The following is a 25,178-nucleotide window of genomic DNA, read 5'->3' on the forward strand; positions in this document are numbered from 1 at the left end:
CACCTGGGATTCATCAGGATGGCTACCCCTCACCGCCGTCGTATATGCGAGGCCATGACGATTAAAAAGCCTTGCAAATACCGAGACATGTTATATATCACAAGACGAAGTCGAAATTTTCTCCACGTCTGAGGGAACTACGATGCGTGCCAGATGCCGAGATCAAGCCAGCCCAACGAACCGGCATGTGATTCCATAGCCATTGTTCTTTGCAATAAATAGAATCGAACCGGGATCGTGGTTTTGGGCACATGCCGAAACAGGTGTTTCAAATCGGGCATCGGAACTGTGGCTGGCTGAGATCTCCGCATTGGGACAAGCCATCGTGTGAATGCAGATTTTGTACGAATTACGGCAGTACAAGATGACAGCGAAGGCTCTACCTTTGCAAAGTCAAAACGAAACAGCCAGTTTCCCACAGTAATCTAACTCGCGGTCTGCGACGGAGCCGCGCGATCCCTGAACTGACAGCCAAGTCATATGTAGGTTGTAACGTGGCACGGGGTCTTCAAATGTTCCAACTTGACACATCTATACAAGAATTCACTTAGAAGCGCCCAACGCGACAGAACCGGGCATGACCGTGGAGAGCGACTTGGCCGGGTTTGAGCGTGGCCGCGTGGCGACTATGATATGTTTGTAGGCGCCTGCTAAATAATCTCCTTGTCCAGTGCAGGCCAAAGTCCCTTTTTTTCTTCCCCAAAGCCTTTGACGGACAGAGGCCAGTGCCCCTTGATTGTGCTATACTGGCGATGAAGGAGTCACTACGTCGAGCATAGCAAGCAGCACCAATGAAATCAGAGATATAAACACAAGTTGAAAGCGTATAAACCATCCCTCAAGACGTCTATTTTAGACACCACTGCAACGTCCCTCTTCTCTCCGACTCGACAGTTGCGAGAACAAAGTGAGACCGGTGTGGCGTGAGGGCTCGGCACATGTCTGGCGGACACGCCACGTCACAATGGACTGGCCACGCCTGGTGGCTGAGCAGAATTCAGCAGGGATCGACCAGATTCATCGATAAATCATCAATGATCTATCCTCTTGTCTGTAGTTGGTGGCGGAGTAATGGACCAGTGAGAGGCGCATGGGCATCTTCAAGCGGCGGCCCGAGTGCATTTCCGCGCAGCCCTGTTTAACGACTCGATGCAGTCCGCGTCTCATTAATTGTCCCACCAGAATACTACTCTACTTTGGTCACGGTCATCTCACGCATCTTGGTCTTTTTTACAGAGGAATGGAACATGTAGTGAATTGCAGATGCTGGGCTGGAGTGGCGGAGCAAATCGCTCTCTCCGGTTATCTCGTCCCAATGCAACATGCGGATTTCGAGGAGAGAACGGAGGATGATGCCATACGAAAAAAGAGTGCGGGCTGCCCAACATCGAACAGAGGCAAGAGAGAAGAGATGAGTGGACGTCGACAGCTGAAGTGGGCGAAGGCCTCGATTGCGTTTTGACTCTGGGTTGTTGATCCAATCTGCTAGGCCATGTGTGAGATGCGTTGCATGGAGTTACAACACGCAACTTTGGGCAGTCTCCGCGTGAACGTTACTGCTTATACTACACAAGTTGAATATCTACGTGGTCATTATGTGGCAGAAGCTTGGGACTATGGTGTAGCACTGTTTCACGCAGACATGACCATAGAGCAGCACCGAGGTTCTTATACATTGAATGATGAGTTGTGAATCGTGGATCGTATGATATATATCTATATATATGGGTCAAGACAACCATATAACCAACTGCCTTCAATGTCTACTCAGCACCCTCTGGCCCCTTCCAAGCAATACCCAAGTGATTCTTTACCAAATTCACAATACTAAAAACTATTACAGTCTGTCAGACTACGTTTCAAAACCCATCAAGCTCAGTTAGGCCTGGTGGTCTGCGTCTGGAGATTTTAAGCGACAAGATTCAGGAACAGCGCAAAAGTCCATCCTTGACTCTTTTTTCAACAACGAAATCATGTCTCGAGAAGCCGCAAGCACTCCGCGGCCGGGAGTGAGCCCTATGCACATTACGGAGCACCATGATGAAGAGCAGAAAATTTGGTGCCAAGTTGATGTGCAACGCCAAAACCGGTACTATGGTAAACTGGTTGTCTCGAGCCTGCACACCGATGGTGGTGAGCTGGTGCGAGCCAACCAGTTTCTCAGCGTTGTGTTTCTGTCGCCGACGGATGTTGCGGCAAGGGACTTTTCGTCTTCCACGGCTGTGAAAATCACGCCGCAGATGATCAACGAGCAGATTGACGCCAACACGGTCCGCGTAACCGCACGACTACAACTCGTAGAAGCATACGTATTCCAAGACCACGAAATGTTTGAATTTGGCGTCTATGACGACGTGGGCCAAAATCCTGATCTGTACAAAGAATCGTTAGTGCTGGGAGCCGATCGAACACCCAGCGGGTGCGTTATCATCCATTGCGAGCCCGCCCCGGACGAGCGCCTCGCAAACTGCATGCAAACGATATGTTTCTGCGAGGGCAAGCGAGTACAGACAGTCTCGGTGCCTCTGGGCCAAGAAACGCAATGCGAGATAGCTGTCGGCTCGTACACCGACGTAAAGGCTCTCAAGCTCACGGCCGCGGATGACACGGCGGTCGGGCAGCCTCAGGCCTCGACTCATGCTCTGAGAGTCGAGGACGGTGGAATGAAACACGTCGACATACGCTACGACCACGTTGAGCACTTCAGTACCATAGATGTGACGGTTGGGAACATTAGGCCCCTTGAGAGGGAAAGATTCCATATTCGAATCCAGAGGAACGGCGCTGAAGTCGCCAGCAACTGGAGCCCGTGCGACCATAAGACTCGGTTCTCGGAACTGCCGCAGGAGGGCGACGTGTCCGTCAGTGTCGATGCGACGACGGTAAACAATTACGAATTCTCCTTCAAGCCCCGCGATTTGAAGCTGTCCTCTAGGTTGGACTCGGCCTCGTTCCCCCAAGCCGATGCTGTAACCGGCATTGACACCACTGGCTTCATAAGCCTACCTATTGTGGTCAAGACTAGTATTGTGGAATCCGGTCTGACTTTGTTTGTGCGATTGCGTTCCGAGACGTTGATCTACACGCAAACAGTCCCGGTCAGGGACGGCCCTGTGTCGCTCGCCGTCAAAGTACAACCAGGGCAGTATACAGTCGAGGCCCCGAGCTTCGTCTGCAGCGGCATCGTCTACGTCGTCACCGCGGAAGCCTCGCTCACAGTCCTGGATTGCGGCTCGACCAAGCTGGAGGTGCGGGTGCAGCGCGGCGCCAATCTCAAAGTCTGCGGCTTCCCAGACGTGTTGGGTTTCGGCGGCTACGCCGACCTGGTCGACGGCAACAAGGACGACTTTGTCGAGGCGAAAGCGTCGTCCGTGTTTGCATATGCCGGCCTTGACCACGATGGCGATCCCCTCCAGCGCCTGACAGAGGCCGAGGAGCGGCGCGCCACGTGGGAAACCATTCAGCTTGCACGGGCTGTGGAACGAGAGCTCGGCCATGGGAAGCCGGTTCTGCCCGTCATGGTCTCTTATACCTGCAACTTGCAAGGGTTCCAGGTGCAAGACCGGCTGCGAAACCACGAGGACTGGCTCGCCAACAGCTTCGCAAACCTGATCCTGTCACTGCAGATAACCAACAGTACCATGGACCCCCGGCATCCCGTGCCGGGTGGCTACATTGTGAATCCAGACTTTGTCAGCACCTGCCAGAGGGAGGGCCTCACAGCCAAGTTCACGATGCCGGTGCGCGGTCCGCTTCAATCCGCCGTCGACTATTACAAGGTCGCTGCCGAAATTCCCGACAGCATCTCCGAGAACCTTGGCGGCTATGTTGCCGCCGTCAATTGGCTCTTCCGGACGGTCTCGCCGGCTGTGCCGTTCGGTTGGCATGTCCATCTCGAGGGAGCCGGTGGTCCGGAATGGATCTATCGAGATGATGACGATGCGGCTTCCATGGCACAGAAGACGGGCGCCTACGCCGCCTCGCTTGGTATCTTCGCTCACGCCGACTTTGTAGCCGTTGGCCGCCACCCAGGCGACGACTTCACCGTGCAGAGCTACGGCGTAGGCTATTGCTACGGCCCGCGCGAGTGGCAGCGCTTCTTTGCGTTTTGCGGCGCCCTCAGTCTCAACCAGCAGGTACCAGTCCTTCCATGGCAGGTATCGTTGAGCCGGACGCCGCTCGTCGACGACGGAGTCGCTCAAGACTTTGATTTCCAGCACTGGGGGACCGGGGGCAGCTATATTCTGGGCGACGCGGCCGTGGGCTCGAGCTACCACAACGTTCACCCCAGCATCCTCCAGCTCAAGTTCACCCTTCCGTACATGGGGGAAGACGGGAGACGCATCTTCATTCGTGCAGAGCCTTTTGATCTGACCGAGCCAGCCGTGAAGGACTTGCTTCTCTGCGGCATCTTCACAGTCCTCGTGGGCGGACCTTCTACGACTGGCATCATCGCGGCCAGCTTCGGCAACCGGGGGCCGTGGGTGCGGAAGAAGCTGAAGGCGTACGGAGAGAATCCGATTCGCTTGACAACTATCGGCACGGGAGTGAACTAAGCTTCTTTACAGAATGGAAATTCGCTTTTCTTTCTCTGGTTCGGCAGGCTCTGTCTAATAAAGGCAGGGTTTATTTGGAGATTTTGGGCCAGGTCTGCTAGGGGTTGTCGATATGTCGGCATCGTTCCTAATAACATTGTAATTGCGACAGAGCCCTAGATAGCTCGGATAAACGGCCAGCCTGGTAGGATTATTCCCGTCATTTTAAATTAAACAGCGGAAGTCGCGTTTTTGTGTCAAATAGGCTACACATCCGGCATCAAGGGTACGCATGTGACTGGCATTGACACTTTCCCTCTAGCTAGATCGGGCTAGTATACCGGCCGACATGTATGTATGTACATGTAGTCACAATATGCGTCCAGCCCATTGGCCATACGGCACCCGCCCGTATTGAAGGGCCGATGCCACGGCGAAATCGGGGCATGATTCGGGAGTCGCCCGACCGTTTGTGCATCTAGGCCGCCTACCATGGGTCCCGTCATCGTAGCCCTCGTGAAGCCCGTGTGACAGACGGAAACTAGGCCGCATCCCTTAGTGGACAGGTGGCTGAGTAGGTCTAGGTGAATATGATTATAGAGTTTGAAGGCTCAAGGCTGAGAGTAATGGTAACCTCGGAAGGGCTTGTATGTCAGCTTGTACTGTACTGCGGACTGGAGTACTCAAAGTTTATTAGCAGCCAGCTCGCGAACTCGGCGCTTTTCGCCCTTCAATGTTGGTTCGCTTGGCGCCATTGCACTTGCAAGCACTCATCACAGCATGGCCATTCGACGCCCTCACGCCAACCCACAATCGAGATCAATTAACGGCTGCTCAGCTGCGCCTCGTCTGAAAAAGAAAATCCCAGGCACTGGGCAATCGCCGCCCTCCCTTTATCATGTCGGCATACTCTCTTTTATATAGTTTACCTGAATGTTCTACTAGGCTGTATAATTAATTTGGAAAATCCAGATAAAAGGTCATCATGGTCAACACCTTCATCCTCTCCCTTGCTGTTATAGCTTGTCTTGTGCCATCCATCTCTGGAGACAACTGCAAGCCGGGTCTATCCTACTGCGGTTCCACGCTCCTGCAGATTGGTACGTATATATTCCGATCATGCCAATCACGCGGCTAAAATACAAACCAATCCCATAGGTAACTACTCGGACCAAGTTGACGCGGCGCTGAAAGCGCAGTCGTTGAACACCAGTGCCCAGGTCACCGCGAATACTCTATTCGATTGTATAGGAGGCCCCAGCGGGGACATCAAGGTCATCAGCTATTGTTATTACGGATGTACAACGGTCAGTGTGGGAAACAGCGACTATTGCAAGAACACGGGGCAAGCTGCCAATAGCACATCCTCTGCTACAGTTTTGCCCAGTCCTTTATCGACCACCACTGTCGTCACTTATCCCAGTGCCTCGCCCACCACACCTACGACGAGCAGTAACGATTCCAATGGTTCATATGCTGCACCTATAGTTGGTGGCGTTATCGGCGGCGTTGTAGCACTCGCCTTGATCGGGACCATGGTCTTCCTCTTCTTTCGGAACAAGAGGCATCGGCAAGAAAGAAGCGACAAGGTTCTCGTCCCGTCAGTGGGCCACCGTCCTATAGGGCAACAAAAGCCTCTCCACGTTTCAAGACCGCCCAACAGCCGTGACTTCGGGTCAACCGCATTCCCTATCGAGGACGAGAGACCCGTATACGAGGTGCCTGGTTTTAGTGAGCCGCGAATCCACGAGGCGCCTACGGATGCCAGGCAAGAGCTCTATTAGACAATGTGCGAATGCCCACGTAAGAGATTGGTGAGAAAATTCAACCATGATTTCCTGCTTGATGTGCCTGGTTTCACTTCCTCCAGGGCCCACAGATGACCGGTTTTAAGAGGCCGAGAAGGGTTGAGCACATTTTAAATGATACAAAAGTACTTGATTGAGAATGGGTACTGTCATGGGAGGCGTGCAGCTTCATTAGTCGTCATCCTCGGCTAATGGGAGCGGAAGCGGTGACATCATATAGCTTTCGCTCACCCCCATGGGTTTGACAGCAGTTGCAGGTATTTGAAGCTGTTGATTTCCTTGAAACTTGGAATTTTATCCTATGTCTCTTTTTAAGGTTTGAGGGAGGTTGTTTATCTCCTCTTGCAGCTCTGAGAATGAGTCATGATTCTGGAGCCTAGTGATGAGCAATCTGACAACCAGGACAAGCCTGATGATTGCCACGCCTTGCCTTACTGCTTCCATGTCCTGGACTTTGTTGTATTCTAGATGATGGCGGGTCCCGCGCAATATGTTGCCAGGCTCAATAATTGGCGGCAGATATCTGGGAACCGCAGGGAGGCTAGGCTTGGCCGGGCATCCACGACAGAAAAGAGGCATTCCACCACAAACTACGAGTTGCCGGCAACGTTTCATGCCAGGCGCAGGAGGCCAAACGCAATACGGAAGACGGGGCATTGCTAGAAGAGGGACGGACATCGGCCGCTGATCCTGGGGGTTCACAATCCGGTTTTACACCATCGGAAAGTTCCATTACGCCTCTCGGCAACGTCACGCTGCAGGCATTATAGCCAGCGATTTCACCAGACCACTGGGATGATAGCCAATCTTGGCCGCAGATCATTGTCATATTAAGATATATCATCGTAGAATGGCCACTGGGGGCGGGGCAGGGTTCATACAACTTTGAGAATACTACTGTAGCATATAAAAGCTCGCGATAATGTTGCTCGCAGTCAAAAAAAAAAAGGTCAGCAAAAGCGGAAGCAAGATTTTGGACGCGGCTTTATCATGGCCAGGGGCATTTTAAACGTCGTCCCCAACGTGGCATTGACACGACCCGTCCTATCCGACGGGTTTGTGGCTACCCGAGCCCACGGATGCTTGCCCGCGTGAACAAACTTGTGCCTTACAATGCCGAGCAAGAGTCCCAGAAATGCGGTGCCAAGTACAGCAAGGCTACGCTGCCATTTGTATCCTATGCGGTGTTCGACGGCAACCTGGCGACTGGGCAGAACCCTGGGTCGGCCAAGGGGACGGCCAAGGGGGCCGGCGTCACCCCGGCCAGTGAATGGTACATTTTTCAGCTTGCTCTGAAACCCCTTCCGCCGTCCGGAGCGATACAATTCATGGCCAAGGTCGCAGACGTGCAGCAGATGGCACCGAGGCGGCACTTTATAGATGGCCCACATGAGAACAGAAGACTATTTCTCAATATTTACGTTTCCGAGGGTCCGGTCCCGAGAGCCCCTCTATATGGCTATTCTTCACCAGGAACCATGTCGGCTTCGATTTCATCCATGTCATCCCTCCCTACCGAGCTTAGGCTTGGACGCTTATCATATTCCACCGATGTAAAAGCTGCTGGCGCTTTTCAGCTCTCAATCCAACGCCCGAGTCTCTACACCCACCGGCGAGTGCACGTTTAATCCTTGCCATTCCCTTGTCTACCATGTGTATTCTCGGCTCCTAAGTGTTTCCATCCAGCGCCGTTTCAGTTGATGTAGCAAGCAGGTTTTTCGCTCCCGGAGGGTTAGCTTGGATCCGGCAAATTAAAATAAACAACACATGACGCATCATCAGAAAAAGAGCACGGCCGTCGGCCATGAATCGTCTGCATAATGGCCACCTTGCTCTACGGTGGCATATCCACCGGGCGTACGGAGTAGGATTACAGCCTAATATGTGTGTACCAGACCCAAAAAAGGATGTCATGATTATGCAGTGCATATTATATATTTCTTCTTGGGACGGGCCACAAGACGAATTGGAGTGGGTGCCAAGCTTGATCTGGCGTGACAAGGGCGACGTTGCATAATACCCTGATTCAGGCACACTATCACTTCTCCCCACGGGCGTATGCATGTATAATTATGGCACGAGTACATGTATGCATAAATAGTAATAGGCGCGGGAAAAAATGACTAGCCAGTCTGGTGTCTGTCAAAGAGTCATGGTGAAATAGCAGTGACCTAACAGTAGGTCAGTGCTTGGCGTTTTTCTTGTTTCTTCTTCTCTTTTTCCCAATTTATGCGCATAAAAGAGAGCAGCGTGGCAATTTGAGCGCCCTCGGCTATTTCCGCTATTCAGGCAAGTAGAGTGATGGATATGAATTATACGATGCAAACGTACCGCGAATCTAGAAGCTGACGACGCGGGCTCTGTATTGAACGGTACCGCAGCAAGGATTGGGACGAGTTGCGTTATTATAGAGCTCGAGCCGTCTCTTCACTTGTGTGGGATACCGACCAACACTTTCTATATAATCTAGTATTCAGTGCGGTTTCCGCAAGTGTTTGATATCGAATCACTCGCGCTCGCTACAAGTTTATTTCATATTCCTTTTTTGGTTTACTAATTTTACATCTAATAACGTATCAACTATGAAGTACCTCGTCACGGCCTTGAGCGCTGCCACGCTCGCGACCAGCGTGGCAGCCCAAGTTGCCACTCTGGATCCCGCCGAGGACATCATCCCCATTATTCCACCGGATGTCCTGACGAACGTGCAGGAAGAACGGAAGTATGACGCCTGCCACAAGATTGACACCTCAGTCGCCGGTGGTCTCATCTGGCCTTGCGCCTCGCAGCTCAAGATTCTCGAGTCTTGCCCTAAGTCGGCCAAAACGGCCGAGGAGCGCAAGGCCCAGCGAGACTGCATCTGCGGCAAGGGAAGCTCGTTCTTGCAAGACGCTGTTGCCTGTTCAGAATGCAAGATTCAGAACGGTCTGCAGCCAGACAACCAGCGCGATTTCTGGAAAAAGTCCTTCGGAGCCCTGGACAAGGAGTACTGCCAGTCCGACGACGTGGCTGTCGACTACAAAGAATTTACTAAAGACTGGACACCGCCAAAGGGAGTCATTGCTGGCAACTCTCTGGATGGTCAGATCGGCAATCCTAGGGACTACTATAAACAGGCCGGTGTTGCCGTCCCGGAGAAGCAGGGCCCGGGCAAATCTACGCCCGCTGCCCTCCACCCTGGAGTCAACGACAACACCGTCAATGCCGATATCAGTGACCCCCTGGCTGGGCAGGTTGTCGTTCCCGCCTATGTTGCCGTCGAGGTCAACAACAAGCCCTCTGGAGCCAACACTGCCCCCGTTACGACCACGCCTTCAGCTGCTGGCTCGCAGCCCACCACCTTGGTGCGTGTCACGTCCGGGGATTCTACCGCAGCAGCCACTGCCTCTTTGTCACCTTCGAGCTCGCTTGTCCCTGCCTCTGGCTCCAACGGTGGCGCTGATGTCGCGCATATTATCATGATCAACGGCAAGGCCTGCCACGTATATATCATCTGGGTCATCATTGATTGCGCCCCCAAGAAGGACGCCCAGGGAAATCTCTATATCGAATACAAGAACAACGGAATTGACAATAACAAGCCCGTCTCCATGCTGGAGAACAAGAAGCAGTTCGACCAGATCAAGGACACCGTACACGATGCCAGCAAGGACGATAACAGTGCAAAGGAACTGAAGGACATCGTCGGTACCGAAGCCGACGTCGTTGCGGCTCCTGGAAATAAGAAGCCCCTTCCTCCTCCCGAGAAGCCCGCCTCTGGAGAGCCCCAGGCCCCCAATGGCGCCGCCGGATCTGGTACTTCTGACGAGCCTGTTACCGGCACCACTGTTAACACGCCCGATGTGTCGGATGATAAGGATGAGTGCGTCAACGAAGATCTCACCGGCGGTGCTAACACTCCGGACAATGGTTCTACCAACACCGAGAGTATCCCCAGTGGCAGTACCGGAACTGGCGCTCCTAACAGCAAGCCTGCTGCTGATATTAACACGCCCGCTATGTCGGATGATGATGAGTGCGACAACGAAGATCTCACCAACGGTGCTAACACTCCTGACAATGGCTCTACCAATACCCACAACCCTGAGAATATCCTAAGTGGCGGTACCGGAACTGGCGCTCCTAATAAAAAGCCTGCTACTGACAACAACACGCCCGCTATATCGGATGATGAGGATGAGTGCGTTAATGAAGATCTCACCAACGGTGCTAACACTCCTGATAATGGCTCTACCAACACGCCCAACACTGAGAACGTCCCCAGTGGCAGTACCGGAACTGGCGCTCCCAACAACAAGCCTGCTGCTGACAATAGCACGCCCGCTGTGTCGAATGATGAGGATGAGTTTGTCAATGTCCCCAGCGGTGCTACCACTCCTGATAATGGCCCTACCAACGTCCCCAACACTCAGAACACACAGAATCCTCCCAGCGGTGGTGCCGAGACTATCGTTTCTAGCCTCGAGGATACTATGAAGAACCCTAATACTCCCCAGGGCCCTAAAAAGACCCCTAGCACCCAGAATCCTCCCAGCGGCGGTGCCGAGACTGTCGTTTCTAGCCCCGAGGGTACTATGAAGAACCCCAACACTCAGCACACAGAGAATCCTCCCAGCGGTGGTGCCGAGACTGTCGTTTCCAGCCTCGAGGGTACCATGAATACCCCCAACACTCCCCAGGGCACTGAAAAGACCCCCAGCACCCAAAATGCCCCCAGCGGCAGTGCCGATACCGTTGCCCCTGGCCCGAACGGCACCAAGACGACTCCTAATGCTCCTGCCCAGAACTCCGCCGGCACCCCTGGTGGCCAGACTGGCAGCAATACTCCCTCTAACTCTGGTAGCCAGTCTGAAACCAAAGATTGCGAATGCGCCTCTGGCAGCAAGGCCCCTGAGCGCAAGGATGCCGACGAGATCTGCGCCAAGAGGGAGAAGACCGAGACAGACTGCAACAAGGAGTCGGGAGAGAACATGCGAAAGTGCTTTTGCTCCGAGGGAAGCTTCCAGAACCAGCGATTCTTCGAGGAGGCAATCACTTGCTCACGACGATCTGACAATTGTCGCTTGGGAGAGTATGGGGCTCAAGTGTTCTTCCAGATCCAGCATCTCTACTGTGATTTGAAGTTGTTTGGAAACGACTATGCCGCCGCGTACAAGAACGTGTTGGATTCTTGGGGACGTGAGAGAGCCCCGACTGCTTCTCTCATGTAAATTAGCCGTATCTTGCCATAGTCAAAACTGCCTGGACGCTCCGGTCAGTGGTACAATTTATCTATGTGCTTTTATACAAGAGTCATCAAAAATACGTGCACCAGTTCCAGCTCCACGCCAAGAGTCGTCGCATTATCGCGGGCGTCTTGTCCCTCGGCAAGTAAGGGCCCTGCGGTAATTTCACAGCTGTGGGGGATCAATATAGCAAGGCAGAGTTCAAATGTGTGAGAGCGTCCACTGAAATTGATGAGGAACTTGTGCTGTGACGAATGGGTACCACTAATCAAACACATCAATTGCCAGGCAGGTCTTAACGCAGACGTCTGCTGGCATTTAGATCGGTCGTTCTCACCTTCGTAGTAACCGATTCCTGTGTAATGCCGTGAGAGAAAGAAGACGGCATCGAATATCCGGCCATGGCCTAGAACCTTCTGTTTGAGAGCGGGTTACCCGGTCCAACGGGGGTTTTTGGGCGCTCGACACAGTTCGGCTGACATTTTCCAGTGAAGAATTCTTCGCACGACGGTGTCAGTTTGAGCCATGCGCACTAGGCGTGTCGTGTGATACTGAGCAGTAGACCTTTAGTTTTGCAAATATTCATCAGTCCACAGTCAAGGCTACAGCAGTCGCGGCAACATTCGCCAAGCGCTACGTCGAGGAAAATATACACACATCTCATATGCGCGAGCCAGGGAGACATGCCATCCGGACGAGGCAAAGCCCGATGAGGATGGAAGAGAACAGAAGTACTGCTGTAAGACCAACGAACCCATGCCCGTGTCGAATTGCCACTGGGCTGGCCAACTGGGTAAAGGGTCAACTGTTCGGCCTATGACTCGTCATGGACACGGTTGCAGAGATGATATTGGTGATACGACGCGATGCACCACGATATTGCCTCACCTTCAGGTTATTGGGTAGTGGAAACCGAATGATTAAAAAAAAAGATGGAGATATAACATGGGCGGCTTCATATAAGCAAGAGTATAGTAAGCCGGCTCTATCGCGAAAGGCTACGGGCGAGTATTCGTAAAAGCTAAATAACAAATTTAATTTCTCATGTCTCAATCTAGTGACTACTATCTCGGTTAAGTAAAGGCGTATTCAAAGTGTAACTAATAAAACTATCCAAGGGTTCCTAGAAACACGACAGCCAATATGTCCCACGATACTACAAGACTACGTATAAATATACGCGTGATAAAGATCATACTATTTGTTATTCTTCCTAACTAGTTAAAGCTGTGCAAGCATATATTTCCTAAGCAGCTAAGATGCAACAAGTCACTTGAGCCTGCAAACGACGATTCAGCCACCCTTCCTGCCCTTGTGTACGCCGTGACACTCTTCACAAAACTCGGGGGTTGGCAGACAAGAGCTCCATCAGAGTTGAAACCCGAAAGCAGCTACAATTCAAGCCTTTGGCACGAAGGGCCTGTCAGGCACGTCAAAAGCCGTAATCGAAGTCCTTTGAACGTTGCCTCTTGTCCATGCACTCGATAACACCATCAAAGTTTTTGACCTTTGGGTTCTTTTTCTGTTCTTCAAAAACACACTGCGCAATAGTTCTCCTGCATGCACCCTCATTTAAACCCCACTTATTCCATGACTGCATGTCATCGAAACCATTCGGCGCCTTTTTTGGGATGCAGAGCTTGTCTTCTATAACCTGGGCAGGATCCCGAGGAGGATCCTGAGGAGCTTGCACTTTGGCGGGCGGCTGAGCTACTCCTGAACTAGATTGCGTCGACGTACTAGCCACGGTGCTGGCGGTGACAGCGGGGCTTTGGCTTTGCCCGGATGTCGTCGTGACCTTGTTCTTTTTTACGCAGTCAGGGTAGGCTTTCGACTGTTCATTGAAACAAATTTTCCAGGGCGTTTTTCCCTTTTCAATACAGTCTCTAGCGCCCTTGAAGGCCTCGGCGCGGCATTGCATATAAACTGCGCCGCTCGCCTCTGGAACTTTGCTGTACTTCACCAAACATTCTAAACTGGCATCCTGGCCGGCAGAAGGGTTAAACCTGGTTGTCCAAGACCCGTTCATGTCTGCCAAGGCTTTCGATATAGCATCATCATATGCCTGACTGCAGAAATCGTCCCAGATGGCGGGGCTTTGGCTTTGCCCGGATGTCGTCGTGACCTTGTCCTTTTTCACGCAGTCATTGTAGGCTTTGACCCCTACCTTAGAACAAAGCCTCCACCTTGTTTGGGAGCCCTTGGTATAACAGACTTTGCTGCTCTTGACGGCCTCGGCTTGGCATTGCATATGAACTGCGTCGCTCGTCTCTGGAACTTTGCGGGAGTCCACCAAACATTTTATACCGGCATCCTGGCCGACAAGATAACAATCTTCAGACCCTCCCTTGTTACGCTCCTTTTCGCATTTCAACCGAGTAGTCCCCACTACCTGAATGCAGGTACCGTCCGGGATTTCTGCACGTCTCAAGATTCGGAAGCCTTCTCCTGGACGGCCAGATGCAAGCGCGAAGGCGGGTGCGGCCAAAAACGCGAGGGTGACAGCTGCGGCTTTCATTGTGGATGCCTGAAATTTGACAGAAGACACAAAAAGAGTACTTGGTAGTAGGGATAATAAATAGTATTGAACAGGAAAAAAGAGTCCTTTGGCGAATACTATCTGGACAGACTATATCGAGCCTATTGTCACCTTTTATAGTCAAGCTTGGGCTGAACCTGTCAAGTGCTGCCCTTGGCTTTTCTTAGTAGCCTACTAGCCATGTCTACAGCCCCGTTTTTCGTTCCTATGCCGGTGGAGCTTTTGCGTCATGTTCTTGTTTATGCCTCATGCGCATTGTTGCTTTGTCGGTGTATATTATGCGGCTTAAATTTGCTAATAAACAGGACCAATAACTTTGCACTGCTAGATAATATATTAACTTATAAAGGGGCAAAAAAAGCTTACTATTCCTATTCCGGTAGAGCTTTTGAGTCATGTTCTTGTTTATGCCTTATGCGTATTATTGCTTTGTCGGTGTATATTATACGGCTTAAATTTGCTAATAAACAGGACCAATAACTACGTACCGGTAGTTGACGTATCGACTTATAATAGGGGCACAAAAAGCTTACGAATTGTAAGTATAACCTATCTTGTTTTAAATAGTATAGCTAGGTAGCCAGGCTTGCTAATCAACCAATCAATTACAATCGGGTGTCAGCTACAATTAATTAACAGGGCCCTACACGAGATTACGACTGCAATTAATTAAATAGCAGCTACCTATAACAGTCACGTCGTGATTGCTAGTAGCGCTAAGGTGCTAGTACCAAGGACGTAGCAATTGCCATCTCTTGAGCTGCCTAGTAGCTTGAGGTGACTCGCTTACGTAAGAAGTTTATGTGCCAGAGCAGTCTTTATAAGCTACTAGACAGCTAAAGAGATACTTGCGAGGCCCGGCTTTATTTTGTCTTGTTTTCAGAAGCTTATCTATTATTAATATATTACTACTATTAAATAAACTGCTTTCTCCTTTTATATAAGCTTATATATAAGCTACTTTCAGCCAAGGGGATCGACAAACGTGGTATTTATACGAATTTATACCTATTAGCGTGGCTAGGTTTATTTTTCTTCCGAATAATTTATAAAATTATAAGACTCTTAAATTGAGAGATTAACGCCTGGGTAAGCTAGAGTTACTAGTTTAGCGGAATAGCCCTCGGCTTCCCTACTTACTATTAGGGTAAGTATAATTTTATAATCCTACTAATATTAGTATTAAAATTATTAGTTAATTAAATTCACTTAAGTTGTTAAACCTAATACGCGCGGCTTTTATATAAGGTATATATTGGTGGTCTTATATAACACAGGCAACTGTCGTGAGGGAAAAGAGGCCAGGACACCTAGAGAGACAATATATCAAAGGTCTCTGTGTAAATCCTAGACCTGGGGTGTAAGTCTTTTAAAGTAATTATTTTGTTAAGTTTATTTTGGTAATAAAGTGTTTATAGCGCTCACACTATTAGTAAAATTACTATTAATAAGGCACAAGCTTGCTTCCTGTTCAAGTACGTACCTTTCTTCACACTTGGTATTGTTGATTTTATTAATATCCGGTCGCGCAAGGAAACGGACTGCCGCCTGCCGCCTGGGTCTCCGCACTCAAAGCCGGGTCCAACAGACGTAAAACCTTTGGACAGACAGTCTCAATCTATCAGATGCTACCGACCAAGACAGTAGGCACTAAGCTGGGGTGATATCTACTCCTTGGCAGGAAGCTATTAGAGTGGCTAAATCTTGAAATTTGGAAGTGGCGAACGGCGGATGTTCTAGGATGCCTCGTATAAGTTCTTCCCCCTTTACACTATGTATATCGTTGGGGTTTTTCCTACACTATAATGCAAATGCAAAGGCTATAAGGCTTTGGTTTTATACTCGAGCATGCTACGATTAATCTAACAGGCCAAGCCCGATAGTGGCTCGGTTTGGGCTCTCGCCTGTAGTCCTGACCTATGATTTATGCGGTCAAAAGTTCACTCAATTAGTTAGCTACAGGACATGAGGCGCCATCATTCCCATCGCTTGCCGGACCCTTTCCAACAAGTTCGCCACGAGATGTGTTGTTCGTTACCTTGACTCTATAAACGTTCCCGGATATACTGTCTGCGCCATATAAATATCCATCGGCAGCCGCATATACCGCTCCGAACCTCCCGGATACCCCCAAATCCCGAATGACTGTGAATATGTGAGTTGACATATCCCAACGGATCAAGAAATTATTGCCTGTATTTGTGACACCAAAGGACCATAGGTAGTTACCCGTCCCCGGGACATGAGCCCAATCGAAGATGGGCAAGATCTGGTCGCTGGTTCCGCTAGCAACGACGAGGCCAAAAGTGCTAGACTTGGAATCCGAAAGATCCAATTGAGCCCACGACGTTGCGGCTCCATCGGGTTGAAAAGCTTGGAGAATATAGTACTGCCCGTCAGGTGCGATATCACCGGTGACAGTGGCAAACGGGATCTTGTATGGCAGTACTGTGGCCATACCACCGTCTCCAATGCGAATTAGATTGCGGGCTTGGTTGGCCGAATTTGTCGCGGTTCCGTAAATATAGCCATCGCGGATATTAAACCCAATAGCATTAATATGTGACCCCGATGGCCCGGCATTCACATTACTGTTAACCAGTGTCGCCATTCCGGATACGTCCACGCTATACAGCCAATTTAGATCCGACCCAGGCTTGGTGTTCTGTATGAGATAGCCGGAGGAGGAGCATTTCAGAGGAGAAAGAGGGCCGGTAGGAGGAAGAGGAGCAAGAGGACCGCCGCACCCAGCGCCGTCGTTACCACTGCTTGCCGGGCCTTTGGCAATAAATTTAACAGGCGCTGTGCTGTCGGCGACCTTGACTCTGTAGATGCTGCCGGAGCCGCTCTCCTCCCCATAGAGATAGCCGTCTGCTGATGCATACATGGCCCCATATCGCCCGGATATCCCCAAGTCTCTCACCTTGACGTAGGCGTGAGATTGAATATCCCACCGGACCAAGACGTTCTTGTCCTCGTTTGGATACATGAAGCCGTACGACCAGAGGTAGTCACCCGCCCCCGGGACATGGGCCCAATCGAACATAGCCAAGCCAAGCGAGTCGCTCGTTCCGCTAGCAACCACCCGGCCAAAGGTTGGAGAATTGGAGTCGGAAAGGTCCAACTGAGCCCATGGCACGTTGCCCACGCCCGCGGTAGAACGGATGTAGTACTGTCCGTTGGCGGCCACGTCGCCGACAACGGTGTCAAACGAGATTTGTATCGGCAGCACAGTGGTTTTACCCCCGGCTCCAACGCGAATCAGATTGCGTGTTCCATTTGCGGCATTCGTTGCCGTTCCGTACATGAAGCTGTCCCGGGAATTGAACCCGATGGCATTGATAGCGGACCCAGGCGGCCCAGCGTTGACATTGCCATTGACCAGGGTCGTTTTCCCAGATGCCAAGTCCACCTCGTACAACTCGTTTAAACCAGAACCAGTATCCCTGTTCTGTATAAGATATGCAGAAGAGCACGGCAGGTTTGGATCTGCTGCGATGGGAGGGAGGCAGAAGATTCCGACGGCAATGAAGCCGGCCACGAACCGATTCATATTGATGGATCCTTTTCACGGAAAGATATAATTTAATTATCCGCTAGAGCTTTTTTGAATAGTTTTGAAGAAAAGAAAGCAGAGGAGTGTAGTCTCTTGTAAGTTCTTTTGGCATCGACTCTTTATATACGTCGCTTTTACAGCATTGCACTAGAACGAATATTAAGTGTTCAACAGGAAGCCGGACTCGACGCAAAAAGCAATGTTACTACAGGATATAGCGATGCTACTAAATGAGTAAGTAGCTGGATAGGCCCTTTGGAGAGAAAATGGACAGACATCATACAACACACAATACACAAATCATGGCTGACAGATCTCTCTTGGTTTCCTCACTCTAGATGGTTCCCGTTACGGAAATTGCGGGGTATCACTGGCTGTGCGTTTATCGGTGCAAAGTATTGATCAATCATTTTATAACGCCACCATTGCAACTTTGCCACAGATTTGTCTGGTCTGGTGACAGTTGGGCAGGGAACTTTCAGCCCATGGTTATCATGGAACCCGTTCCAGGCGCCGAGAGGCTGGCTGAGGCAAGGTAGTGGAGGTTGTATTATGCAACGAATGTTTAAGACAGATGCAAGTGTGGGCTAATGCCATCAATTGAGTGTACGTTCACAACGCGACGTACATGCAAGTTTCGAGAGTTATTCACAAGCAATCCCTCGAAAACGGCCCGCATAGTTGTCTCATCACGCAGTCATTTATTGGTGTGCGATGCGGGATAGCTCGTCGCGGAAGGAGTGTTTGTTTTGCCCCATGACGCCGTACATATGATCAACCGCATGCTTCAGGCAACTGTCGGTTGAATAAACTCCAGTCGAGGCCCTTGGACGTTCAAGGGATATGAGCTTTCTTTTTACGAGTTTCAGCTGCAGCAGCCAGCTTTCAGCTCTGCCGGCACCATCGTCATTATCCCTTTGTTCAACGAGGGCCGAAGATCGTTTCTGTAATGGAACTCGACTCATATTATATATGTGAAACTGTTGTCCCTGTAGGCTTCCCAAATCTTCCTCCAAAGTCGAAGCTGAGGAAGCACGATCATCTATCAAATACACCGTCGGCGCCACCAAAGAGTGGCAAGGCCGAGGTTTCAGAAGTGCCGCATTTAGTGCTATTCGTGGCATAATTAAAACTGCCGTGATTCTCTCCATACTGGCAACCATGTCACCCCCGAGTCCCTGATATCCCAGCTCCGAGCGGCCCGTCCCAAGTCTAGACCTTATTCCCCATGCCAAAGTAAAAGAGTATGGGATCAAATCCACGCCCGCAACATGTCACACTAATTGTCAAGTGGAGATGCGACGCAAGCCTTGTGCGTGTCCTTTTTCGTAGAAACCAACCCAAGTCGTCGTACTCTATTGATGAGGGCAATGCTAGACTGTCGTTTCTCGGCGGCGTATGGTATATCCAGGAACTACTTCTACCCTGTCTTCAGCCCATACAGCCTGCAACGCCACGCGGTCAAAAGCCACCTACCACACGAATGATAAGTGTGCAACTGCCGGACTTTGCTCCTCAAAGCTTTTGATTCACCCTGACCGGTGAGCTTGGTTCGCCTCGGGAAGTAATCAACCAAGGCCCCAGAGGTGTCATCGATGATGTCCCGGGATCCAGGACTAGATTGATGTCGGGCAGCTTTACGACCCCGACTTCTACCGGCTGAGTCTTTGAGAGCGCAAGTCCACGTACAGTATTCACATGCTCTTCGCTGGTTACATCGGATGCACTCCGCTTCCTGGGTTGATGTTGAATCCGGGCGAGGTTATTCTGGGGTAATGAGAGAATAGGATAAAGCCGGTTGCTGAGTTGAGGTGTGACGTACTCCGTAGTAATTTATAACAAGGCAATGCAATACACATTGCGCCGTGGAATCGGATAGGCCGAGTTTTCGAGATCAGGGCCTTACCACGTGGCTGCTGCCATCTTGAGAGCCTCAAGTAGAGGTGAATGCACCCTGATGGCATGGGTCCTAGGTCCAGGAATTCATGCATTGACGATACATGCACCCTGATGATCAATAAACCAAGTAAATTTCCTGTATTCAAGTCAGGCCTTCCCGGTAAAATCGACTTGATCAGTTCATCAATGTTCATCTCTAGTGTATTTCTGCTTACAAGTATCCATATTTTCAGAGATTTTGCGCCATTTACTCGCGACACAAGAAATCGCCCAAAGGCCAGAGCAGTGACTATAAAGCTAGGGACGTTTGGCAGTCGAATCCAAGACAATAACAAATACAACAAACTCATCAAATTCTCGATCTTATCTTTATGATCATCAAGATGTATGCAATTATTGCATTGTTGTTCCTGTCTCCTATTTGGGCCTCTCCTCTTGGCCGCCCGGCCGACGAACTAATACCAACAATTGATGCGTCTGCCAAGGCATCCCCTACGCCGGCGAATTATCAGTGGTCATCAGGATGGACGGCCACAATCCCTATTCATGAGTCCTGTAATAGCTCATTCAGGGCACAGATCAATCAAGGCCTAGATGAAATGGTCCAGCTGTCTGAGCATGCACGCAACCACCTTTTGCGATGGGGTCATAAATCTACGTTTACCCAAAGATATTTTGGCAACGGCTCCACGGCTCATGCCATCGGATGGTATGATCGTATTATTCTAGCCGATAAGAGCGATATGCTGTTTCGCTGCGACGACCCCGACAGTAATTGCGACATACACAAGGGTATTTCAGCACTCCGCGAATATAGTACTTGAGGCATGAACTAATACTTGACATTTCCAGACTGGGGCTCTTACTGGAGACCTAATGCCACTTCCGAGGTCAATGTTTGCCTATTTGCAGCCGAGTATCGGCTCCTCTCATCAGTCTGCAACCTCGGCCACACGGTAGCTGGGTCTGGGCTTGAATTATTCTGGGCAACAGATTTAATGCATAGGCTATTTCATGCCCCGATTGTCAATGAAGACATAGTAAATCATTTCTCAGATGATTACTCGGACCTTTTGGAGCTTGCGAAAACAGAGCCAGAAAAGAGTGGCATTGATATGGACGCGTTGCAGTATTTCGCCATCGATGTATGGGCTCACGATGTTGCCGCCCCCGGCGTCGGCTGCACTGGCAAACCACCGCCAAAAAAGAGTCCGGCCGAGTCAGTATCCGGCAGTCCTGCCACTGCTACTGCTACCGCTGCGTCTTCGGTGAGTGAAACCTTGGTAACTTAAACCTCAATGCAACTCAAGCACTAATGATGAAAGCAGTGCCACACCCACAGTGACGGGTCTGAACATTGCGTCTAGACGGAGTCAAGGCCAAGTATACGAGATATGATTCGATGCCAGAATAATGTTGCCTTAACGCGAGACCAGTAATAAAAGCATTGCGAGTTGGGGGTAGAAGCAGTTTTGCGCCACAGTGCAAAGGGTAAATATCTGCGGTGACCAGAGAATAATGGCTAGCCAGTAGGAATAGAAAGCCCAGTAGATATATACTAGACAATTATGACGTATCGCAGCACCAATAAAATAAAAACTGTCATTAATTAAATCGCGAACGCCCTATACCCATAACGGCGGACAGGCTAACAGATTTGTGTGCGCAAGTAATCACTAATAGACAGCAAACTGTTACTCTTGCTAGCGCTGTCAGGGACTTGATTGCTTTTATAGTGTCGGGAATGCTCTAAAAGCAGAATGCTTATGAAAATTTACAGAAAAGACTTAGCAGGTAGGTAATAAAAATAAGGATAAGAATAGTTACTAGTAATAACTTATACTTTAAGGAGATACTTAAGAAGAGTAATAAGTTAAGTTTTAAATGTATTTTATTTCTAATAAATATATAATATATTATACTTTTATATTAAAAAGCTTTTAATTACTTTTAATAAATATTTTATTATTTTTTAGGATTTTTTTATATAATATATTTATAATTAATTACTTTATTTTTGCTTATAAATTTTATTATAATTAGAATTTATAAAAGTATATATAAATTCTAATTATATAAAACTTTAATATATATACTAGTATATATACTACTTATAGTAAATTTAAACCTCTAATATATTATAACGCTCTAAATACTTACTAGGGTAAGCCTAGCTTTATTTTCTAGCTTCTTATAAGCTATTTTATACTTTTATATATTATACTTACTATTAGATTTTCCTAAGAATATATTTTACTATTATTTATTAAAAATAATAAGTATTAATATTACAAATTATAATAATATACTTATACTTAATATATTTTCATAATATTTTAGATATATTTATTAGGTTATAAAGTTAATAATATCTAATAAAATAATAAAAAATTTAAAATTTAAAATAATTATTTTTTTTTAAAAAAATATAATTTACTTTTTAAGTATTCTATATATATTTATAAATTATTATTATTTAACTTTATAAATTATTATATTTTAGCTATAAAGCAATAAGTTACCCCTAGTAATATAATTATATTAGTTATATAAGCTATATTTATTTAAGATAATTATAATAATATAAATAATAAATTAAACTTAAATAATTATAATATTACTTTTATATTAGCTATTTTTTTCTTGTTTTTATTATTTTTTATATTAATATATAATTATTATTTATTATTTTTATAATAAATAAAATAAAAGCTATATAATTAAGCTATATAAATTTAGATTTATTTATTAAATAATAGTAATAAAAGCTAGCTTTTTTTTTTCTTACTCAGTTTTTCTTACTAGTATTTTTTATTTTAAAAGGGAGGAAATATAAATAAATAATTTTAAGTTTATATAAAAATTTAATAAAAGTTTTTAAACCTAAATTATAAGCTCTAATAATAAGCTAATTAGCTACTATTATATTTATACTTTTTTAGGGTATAAGCCTTTTTAACCTTAAATTATAAACCTACTTATATATAATATATATAAAATTATTAGAATACCCTATATTACTTAGTTTAACTTTCAGCCTAAAATATTAGTTATTCCCTAATTATATATATATAATAATAAGTATAGCTAGTTTATTATAATTATAAATATCCCCTCTAAAAGAGGTAAAACCGCTAATATAAATTTATTAGGTAGTTTTACTCTTAATATTATTAGTTTTATTAGGCTTTTTTATAGCTAATATAATAGTTTTTTTAAAGTTATATTTTAGCTTTATATTTTTAAAAGTCTTTTTTTTTATATTTTTAATAGCTTTATTATTTTTCTTAATTTTTATTAAATTAAGATTTTTAGCTTTATAATAATTATTTTTTTTATTATAAAAAGCTTTTAATTTAATATTAATTATATTACCTTTTAAGCTTTATTAGCTTTTAACCCTTAAAAGTTATAATAAGTAATTTACTTATATTAGGCTTTTTATTATACTTAAAAGTTATCTTATTATTATTAGTATATACTTTATATATAATAGTTTATAAATAGCTATAATAAATATTAGTAAATACTTATAAGAGATATATATATATAGGAGTAGTAACTTATAATTAATTATAGTCTTAATAGTAAAAAAATAACTTAAATATAAGATTAATTAAAAATATAAAAAAGAGTAAACCTTATAAATATATTATATATATAGGTATTTTAGGTTTTTAGTGTGATTTAATATAAATTATAGCTATAAAATTAGTAGGTTTATATAATAATATATAAGGTTTAATTATATAATAATAGCTAAGGCTATTATAAAGTAATTATAACTAGCAAGCTATAGTGTAATACTAATTATACTAGTATATTTTTTTTTTAAATTATAATAAAAAAATAAAATAAAAGGCTAGTTAATCACCAAGACCTACTAATAACATAATTAATAGCTATACCTAGCTAATTAAATAATAATATATAATTAAAAAAATAGTATATATATTATAATATATTAAATTTATTAGCTTAAAAAGTGATTTATAACCTTATATACTAATAAAAGTATATATATAATAATAATAATAACTTATAACCACGTGAGTTATACCCTAAAAAACTTAGAGTAATCTAATATAATATAAATTAATAAAGTTTATACCTAACTTTTATAAAGCCTATTATTTTCCCTATAATTACCTTATTTTACTTTTATATACTTAATTTAAATAAATTACTTTATAAAGTAGCTACTTATAAGTTTTTAGCTTTATATTACTCCCTAAAGTATTATAGCTTACTAATATTAAACTTAGTTAGCAGTTAATAACTATAATTATAACTAGTACTAAAAAAGGTAATAAGCTTAATATAAGTAAGTTATTTATTATAATTTTAGGGATTAAAGCTAATAAGCCTAAAAAGGTAATAAAAAAGCTATTATTATAAAAAATATTAATAAGAAAAGGGATATATTATTAAAAGCTAAAAATATTAAAAAAATTAATAAATTTAATAAAATAACTAAGAAAATAAGAAAAAAAAAAGAAATAAAAGGGAGAATTAAGAAGAATATTATAAAACTAGTTAATAAAAAGTAGCTTTATATTATAGTTTTCCCCTTTATTGCGGAGGGATACTAGTATATTTAATATATTATAATATATATATAAATAGTTTACTTTTTTAGTTTTTTATTATTTTTAGCCTAGTATAGCCTAATATTATTTTAGATTTTACGCTTATATAATACTAGTATTATATATATAATTTTATTTAACTATAAAGTAAATTAACCAAATATTAATATTAATAAAATTCCCTCTAGAAGAGGTAAAACCACTAATATAAATTTATTTAGCAGCTTTACTCTTAGTATTACTAGCCTTATTAGGCCTTTTTATAGCTAATATAATAGCTTTTTTAAAGTTATTATAATAGCTAAGGTTCCTAAAAGATAAACTAATTATAGTTTATATTAATAAAATAACTAAAATAATTAATTTAAGTAATTAATTATTATATTAATAATAAATTATAAATTATAATTAAATAATTAAAATTAAAAAGTTATAAGTAAAGTTTATTTAATATAATAATTTATATTAAAAGCTAAGAAATTAAAATTGATTTATAAAATAAATTTAAAAGTTTTTATATATTATAATATTTACTTATTATTTATTAAAGTTTTAATAAATTATAATTATATATATATTATTAATTTATTTAAAGTTTATTAAATAATTAATAAACTTTTTTTTATTAATAGCTTATTTTAACTATTAATTTATTACTTATTATACTTATATTATTTTATAGCTTATATAACTAGCTTAACTTATAACTTATATTATAGCTTATAATTAAGTTATAATATAATATTTCTTTTTTTATAGTTTTACTTTTAAAATTTAAGCTTTATTTTATAAATAGTTTTATTTACCTTTTTTTTTATTAATTATAAGTATTTTATTTTTTTATAATATTTTTTTTTATTATATTTAATTATATAAAAAAACCTAAAAAATCTTATTTTATTATTAATTATATTATAATTATTATTTTTATTTATAAATAAAATTTTAAAATATTATTTTATAATTATCATTTTAAAAAAAAAAGTTTTTATTAAGTTATTAAAAGTATTAATTATTATATTTTTTA

General features: G+C 44.8%; 7 protein-coding genes across 7 annotated transcripts; 5 read left to right on the forward strand and 2 right to left on the reverse strand.

Moving 5' to 3' along the window:
* Window positions 1-1,973: 1,973 nt before the first annotated feature.
* On the forward strand, window positions 1,974-4,556 carry G6M90_00g080300 (uncharacterized protein; the record flags this gene model as incomplete). The annotated part of the gene is made up of 1 exon (XM_014683797.1): window positions 1,974-4,556. The coding sequence occupies one exon, from the start codon at window positions 1,974-1,976 to the stop codon at window positions 4,554-4,556; it is 2,583 nt and encodes an 860-aa protein (XP_014539283.1).
* A 964-nt stretch (window positions 4,557-5,520) lies between these two features.
* On the forward strand, window positions 5,521-6,319 carry G6M90_00g080310 (uncharacterized protein; the record flags this gene model as incomplete). Its single annotated transcript, XM_014683798.1, has 2 exons — window positions 5,521-5,635; window positions 5,694-6,319. The coding sequence occupies 2 exons, from the start codon at window positions 5,521-5,523 to the stop codon at window positions 6,317-6,319; spliced, it is 741 nt and encodes a 246-aa protein (XP_014539284.1).
* A 1,103-nt stretch (window positions 6,320-7,422) lies between these two features.
* On the forward strand, window positions 7,423-7,971 carry G6M90_00g080320 (uncharacterized protein; the record flags this gene model as incomplete). The annotated part of the gene is made up of 1 exon (XM_014683799.1): window positions 7,423-7,971. One exon carries the CDS (start codon window positions 7,423-7,425, stop codon window positions 7,969-7,971), a length of 549 nt encoding a protein of 182 aa, XP_014539285.1.
* A 954-nt stretch (window positions 7,972-8,925) lies between these two features.
* Window positions 8,926-11,553, forward strand: G6M90_00g080330 (uncharacterized protein; the record flags this gene model as incomplete). The annotated part of the gene is made up of 1 exon (XM_014683800.1): window positions 8,926-11,553. The coding sequence occupies one exon, from the start codon at window positions 8,926-8,928 to the stop codon at window positions 11,551-11,553; it is 2,628 nt and encodes an 875-aa protein (XP_014539286.1).
* A 1,447-nt stretch (window positions 11,554-13,000) lies between these two features.
* On the reverse strand, window positions 13,001-14,086 carry G6M90_00g080340 (uncharacterized protein; the record flags this gene model as incomplete). Its single annotated transcript, XM_014683801.1, has 1 exon — window positions 13,001-14,086. The coding sequence occupies one exon, from the start codon at window positions 14,084-14,086 to the stop codon at window positions 13,001-13,003; it is 1,086 nt and encodes a 361-aa protein (XP_014539287.1).
* A 1,969-nt stretch (window positions 14,087-16,055) lies between these two features.
* On the reverse strand, window positions 16,056-17,660 carry G6M90_00g080350 (uncharacterized protein; the record flags this gene model as incomplete). The annotated part of the gene is made up of 1 exon (XM_014683802.1): window positions 16,056-17,660. One exon carries the CDS (start codon window positions 17,658-17,660, stop codon window positions 16,056-16,058), a length of 1,605 nt encoding a protein of 534 aa, XP_014539288.1.
* Window positions 17,661-19,945: 2,285 nt separating this feature from the next.
* On the forward strand, window positions 19,946-23,831 carry G6M90_00g080360 (uncharacterized protein; the record flags this gene model as incomplete). Its single annotated transcript, XM_066131155.1, has 4 exons — window positions 19,946-20,354; window positions 20,415-20,830; window positions 20,891-20,910; window positions 23,828-23,831. 4 exons carry the CDS (start codon window positions 19,946-19,948, stop codon window positions 23,829-23,831), a joined length of 849 nt encoding a protein of 282 aa, XP_065986986.1.
* Between the last annotated feature and the right edge of the window lie 1,347 nt (window positions 23,832-25,178).

This window comes from Metarhizium brunneum, chromosome 4 (assembly GCF_013426205.1).
Source record: "Metarhizium brunneum chromosome 4, complete sequence".
In the NCBI taxonomy this organism is placed as follows: domain Eukaryota; kingdom Fungi; phylum Ascomycota; class Sordariomycetes; order Hypocreales; family Clavicipitaceae; genus Metarhizium; species Metarhizium brunneum.